This window comes from Juglans regia, chromosome 13, assembly GCF_001411555.2.
Source record: "Juglans regia cultivar Chandler chromosome 13, Walnut 2.0, whole genome shotgun sequence".
Classification (NCBI taxonomy): domain Eukaryota; kingdom Viridiplantae; phylum Streptophyta; class Magnoliopsida; order Fagales; family Juglandaceae; genus Juglans; species Juglans regia.
The window spans coordinates 31792125-31797545 of record NC_049913.1 but is presented as its reverse complement, the minus strand read 5'-3'; the positions used below and the strand labels follow the sequence as shown (position 1 = coordinate 31797545).

The window sequence follows — 5421 nt, the reverse complement described above, 5'->3', positions numbered from 1 at the left end:
AACTACATAAATCCATCAAAAATAAAATCTTAAACAAAATAAATAAATAAAGCATCTAAGTAGACCACAGTGTGGTCGTGGTCTAAGCAAAGAACCACGGGCATGACTAGCTATTGTTCTACGCAAAGACCCACGACTATGCCGTGACTTGTGGGTCTGGGTAGAAAACCATGGCTAGTTATGATCGTTGGCCTGAGCGCCACGACTGGTTGTGGCCCATGAGTATCTCATGGAGATCTGCCTTGTAGAAGAAAAAGTGATGGTGAAGAAAAAGAAGAGGAAGAGATGAAGATGAAGATGAAGAAGACTGGGGCCAACGATGAAGGAGGAGATGAAGAAGACTAGGGACAGCGAGAGGGATTGAGAGAGAAGAGAGAAGTAAAGTGAGAAAATTAGGGATTTTTTTTAACTTATATACCCTATGCAGGCAGGCAGGTTGGGCTACCACCCTTACCCGCTTTTAGATTTTTCACAAAATCCCGACCACCCAAGCCCATTCAGGATGGGTCGGATGTAGCAACCCGGCTAGCAGGCCTATACAATGTCAATTGATCTCCAAATTTGAAGAATTATTGTTTAGATAAAATCTATTATGAAGCCGGTTTAATATCCCACACCACACACCGGTTTAATATGTTGCCAACTGGGTCTATTCACCCATTTAAAAAGAAAAAGTAAAAAAATGGGCTTGGAGACTCCCTCTCCCAACGTTGTTCTCTTTCCCCTTCTCTTTTCCAACTTTATTCTCTTCCCCCTCGCCTCTGGTTCTTTCGTCTGTTTCCCAATGGTGTTCTCTTCCACCCCCAATCCAACTCTATTCTCCTTGCTCTTTCGTCCATTTGCAAGCTTTCAGCCTCTGGTCCTAGTTTAAAGCTCTCTACCCTTGCACGTTTCAAGCTCCATTTTTGCAACGTTCTTCTCTCACTTCAATGCACATCTCATCTGAGTAGCAGGACTATTTCACTTCCCGGTCAAGTAATAACTCAAGATTTGAGAGAGACTCATGAGGCTGATGTTCTTTCGACAAGTTCTCCAAGCAAAATCATCTTGAATGAATTCCGTGTTGAGATCAAGAAGAAAGCTTTGCTGAGTTATGGAGGAGTTAGTTGCTAGTTAGGTCATATGTGGCAGTGGATGCCCACATTGAAGTTGAGTGAGATGGTGGTTGTCGACAGTGAGATTGAGTGAGATAGGTAGGAGATATGGAGTTGAAGAAATAGTTGGAAGAGTGGAGATCGCAATTGGGGGAGGTTGGGATTTGGGGACGACTTTAGATTTTTGGAGAGGCCGGAATTTAAGGCAGGGAATGAGATCTAATTTTGATTATTTCACATTTTGTATATTTTTAATAAAAAAAAATGACGTGGCATCTGTCATGCCCGATGGAGTGTGGTGCGTAGATAAAAGGAGGTTGCAATACAGAAGAATCTATTGTTTAACATCCTAATTTCAAACGTAAGGTGCATATGTATCGTTCAGATTTTCAAAGATCGTATCAAATCACGCACAAATTAGTGATTAGGTATCAGTTCTGATGGTTGACAGGGGTAAGAATAGCATCTCCTTATGTCAATTTCACTGACAGATTTTGGGATGGCAATGGTCATTAGTGCTAAATTTTATAATCTAAAATGTTGAGTATATTTTGTTATCATTTTCCTCTGTTTTGTTTGGGTTAATGAATTACTTGCTGTACTCAAAATACGTTCATTTGCTTTAGTTATCTAAATAATGAACATTTACTGGGCTCATTACCAGCTTGCCAACCTGATTACCCAGAAATGAACATTTTAAACTGATACAATTTGTAAAACTTTCAATAAAAGTTGGCTTCCTGCATCCTTCAATTCCAGGACTGTCAGAAGCATTGTCCAATTGAAATACATGGGAAAGGACATTTTGATAAAATAAGCACCGCTCATGCACCAGCTGAAAATCTACAAACGATAAGCCTTCTAGTTCTTTGTTTCTCCTTTTAGCAGTCCCCTGCTTGATTCATTCAGATTTCACTTCAAAGGCGTAAGTGAGGAGGTGTTAAAGGCTGGTAGACAAATAGTCTATGTTCACAAAAGCAAACTCAAGATGACTGTAAAAATGGGCATTGGAAGGGGGAGAAGGATGATTTACGAAGAAACCATCCCCACAACATCCCCGCCACTCTACTCTTGAATTGGAGCTGCAAATGCATCCTACAGTTTTTTCGTCCTGCATCACGAATTATTCTGGAATTTCAAGTTCTATGGTGTGAGTGGCAGCACATGAAATCATTTTAAGCAGGTGAGTTTTTCAGTATAAGGTTAGAAATTGTACCCGTCAACACTAGAATAGAAAAATGGCATGATCATTAGCCTTGCATGTAAAAGTGCTCGTCACATCGTCAAAAGCATAGCTCTAAGACCTTGGACATGCCCTCCTAAAAATTGTCATATACAATGAATGTGGCATGCCTTTGGGTTGGCAGACTCTCCACTGCAGCTGTACCGGTCCAACCTAAATGCCTATACTTCCTTATCCACATGCTTGAATTGGTCAGACATGATACCATTTTCTTCAGTTCATCAGCATTACCTGGTTCAGTTTGTCTCCCATAAAAAGGGCAGGATTACCTGGATAGCAAAGGAATAATAATCATAAAAAAAACTAATTATCATCACTCAGAACTTCTCAAACAGAAGAATCCATTTTCATTAGTTCATCAGCATTACCTGGTGCAGTTTTGTCTCCAAGAAATAGGGTGTGATTACCTACATGACATAGGAATATTGATCATACAAAAAATACTAGGTTCTATGACTCATGGAATTTTTAAAACAGAAGAATCGATCCATTGAAGCAACAAACACTTCTTAATCGCTCCGGTATAGTACACTCTTGAAACCTGCAAAATTAACAATCACTTCAGAATAACAAAAGTGAAGCAAAAACTAACAAAAAGAACAAAAATGAAATATGGGGGGGGGGGGTATAAACCAAATCATTCCTTTTCAACCTGCAAAGGTAGGCAAAGTAAGGCAACATAACTAAGTTAAGCTTTCTGTAAATAATAAAAGCATTCCATCAGAATACAGAATTTGAGAAAACTTTGTAGATGGATCTACCATCTATAGAGAATTATTAATATCAGAGCGTCAATATAAAGGTAATCTCATAGCTAAATATAATACATCTGAATACAAATTAAGTTTCTACCATGCAATTTACTAAAAGATGAAGAACCACTAAAAAGTAATCATAGAAAGGTAGGAAAAAAGTCAAATATAAGTACACCACAAGAATCATCACAGCAATTTTGAAGCAAAACCATGATTCAAGTGTCACAAAAGACCTGAAAGCTGCCTCTAGCAATTATAGTTTAAATCTCAGACCAGCAGAAAAAGAAACAAAATTCATTTTAAGTTAAACAAGTGAACAGAGGCTGTTTGACATCCCCATTCAATAGTGAAAGTACTGGAAGAAATAAATTGCATTAAATCAGACTAGATATATATAAAGTTCCGTAGGACACATCTGATCCATCATTGAGCTACGCAAATTAGATTCTATTATCCATAACTGTCTCATGAAAAGAGAAGAAACAATTTGAAGGAACATGATTAAGCAAAATGATAGAAGTCTTGTCAGTTATATTATAAATCTAGCTCATATCCATGCCATCTCCAACTTGGCTGCAGATTGGACTGACAGCAGAGAAGGACTTCTCAAAAGGAGAAGGATGGAACTGTGCATCCCGTCTACGCTTAATAGCACAGCTATGAGTGGGGGAATTCTCCTCCTCAGGCTTCCTTCGGACGCCTCTAACTGCCTGTTGCTCCATGGGTGTAAGGGGGAAAATTTGCCCACTTGCTCTGCAAAGGGAGCTATGATTATCATACAAAATTCTCTGGTTACAGTTTTTGTCACATATGTGAGTCAGTCCTGTTAGTTTACACCGGTACATATTTCCAAAAACATGTTCATTTTCACATTTCCAGTCACATTTGTGGACTGATACTGGCCCGTCTCGGCCTAGCATGGTTGACAGAAAAATAACTTTTGTGGGTCCAGCCACCATAGATTTGCCATATACCTCCATCACTTTCCACAAATTGACTTGTTAAGTTCAAATTTATAGATTTCAAACTCCAACACCTCTGTACCAAACACTCTGCAGAGCCCAACAAAACGGAAAACTCGTCAAATTTGTTGATGTGAAGAGATACATTACAAAACCAAGCTCTCTGCACGAAAATCTATCTAAGGTGGTCTTTCTCTCCATCTCATATCAATCATAACAAATACCAGTATAACTAAAATATATGTCCATCTCATACAGTAATCTCCCATAAAAACAGGATAGCTGCTCTAAAGCATTTACCCGCGTCTTTTTCTTTTTGGGAAAAAAAAGGGGGAAGGCATCTACCCACATCCATATTTTTTTGTGCTCCCTAAACTTTTCCTCAGATTTAATTAGCTAATATTAAGCTACAGAAGAAAATATAAGGAAAACAGCACATAATGCTTCACAAATTTTCATAAATTAACAAATTTTCTCTTACATTTAAATATTTCGAACAGTTAATAACTTAAATGTGTCATAAAATTACATATTTTCATCAACGAATCACCATGTTCAGGCAAAAGTAATTTTAGCAATAGATCTGAGCAACCGTCAACTGAAAAGATCTTAGCGATAAAATGCGACAACCGACAAATGGGTCGTTAGTTTATATGAATTGGGAAAAAACTAGGATATTTTATTCCCCAAAAACCATGAAATCAAATCAAAACCACACCCACTAGCTGGAAAAAATAATACAACTTTTGAAAGAAAAATAATAGCCAAAACACACAGATAAAATTATCTTTACAACAATAAACGAATCAAAACTCACTTGCTTGTCGTTCCAACGGTGAAGCAGGCAAGCCTCCTCGGAACCTGTCAAAGAAAAAAAAAAGAATAGAAAAGACACCTAACTGTAACACATGCCCTCTCTCTATCTCTCTCAACTGTTCCTGACTTTAAGGGAAATATAGGGGAGAGAGAGGTGCGGAAAGGGCGGAAATGAGGTTGGCTATTTAACTAGCTATTTATAGAGATTGTGGGCCAGACTGGGTTGGGTTGTTGGGAAAGACAGAGATAGAATCCACGTGAAATTTCACAGGCTTAGGTTGAGGGCTGAAAAAAAATAAAAACAAATCGGTCCAATGGATCAAATCCAACCGAATCAGCAATCGGGTGTAAAATCGATTCGGTCCAATACCAGTTTTAAATTTAAGTAAATCGGAAAATCGACTCGGATCCCGAATGAATAGGATCGGTTGGTCTAGTTTTGAATCGGTACGATTTGGGATCAATTATTATATTATGAAAATCGGCCGCATCCAATTCAATTTCAATTTCGTAATTTCCTAGATCGGACGATCCCGAACGAATAGGATCGG

General features: G+C 38.3%; 1 protein-coding gene across 6 annotated transcripts; it reads right to left on the bottom strand.

Annotated features, from left to right (window-relative positions):
- Positions 1–1691: 1691 nt before the first annotated feature.
- On the bottom strand, positions 1692–5037 carry LOC108996629. 6 transcript variants are annotated; one of them, XR_001997050.2, is made up of 5 exons: positions 4872–5021; positions 4067–4144; positions 2706–2878; positions 2311–2606; positions 1692–2205 (listed from the first exon to the last, which is right to left on the bottom strand). XR_001997050.2 is itself a non-coding variant. In XM_035683929.1 (5 exons), exon 2 carries the CDS (start codon positions 4070–4072, stop codon positions 3635–3637), a length of 438 nt encoding a protein of 145 aa, XP_035539822.1. In that variant the 5' UTR covers positions 4073–4144; positions 4872–5021; the 3' UTR covers positions 1692–2205; positions 2311–2606; positions 2706–2744; positions 2842–3634. The 6 variants fall into 6 exon arrangements, 3 of the variants coding, with proteins under 3 accessions (XP_035539822.1, XP_035539821.1, XP_035539820.1); XM_035683929.1 differs by having other exon boundaries at positions 2706–2744; positions 2842–4144; XR_001997051.2 differs by lacking the exon at positions 4067–4144 and having other exon boundaries at positions 1692–2222; positions 4872–5037.
- Between the last annotated feature and the right edge of the window lie 384 nt (positions 5038–5421).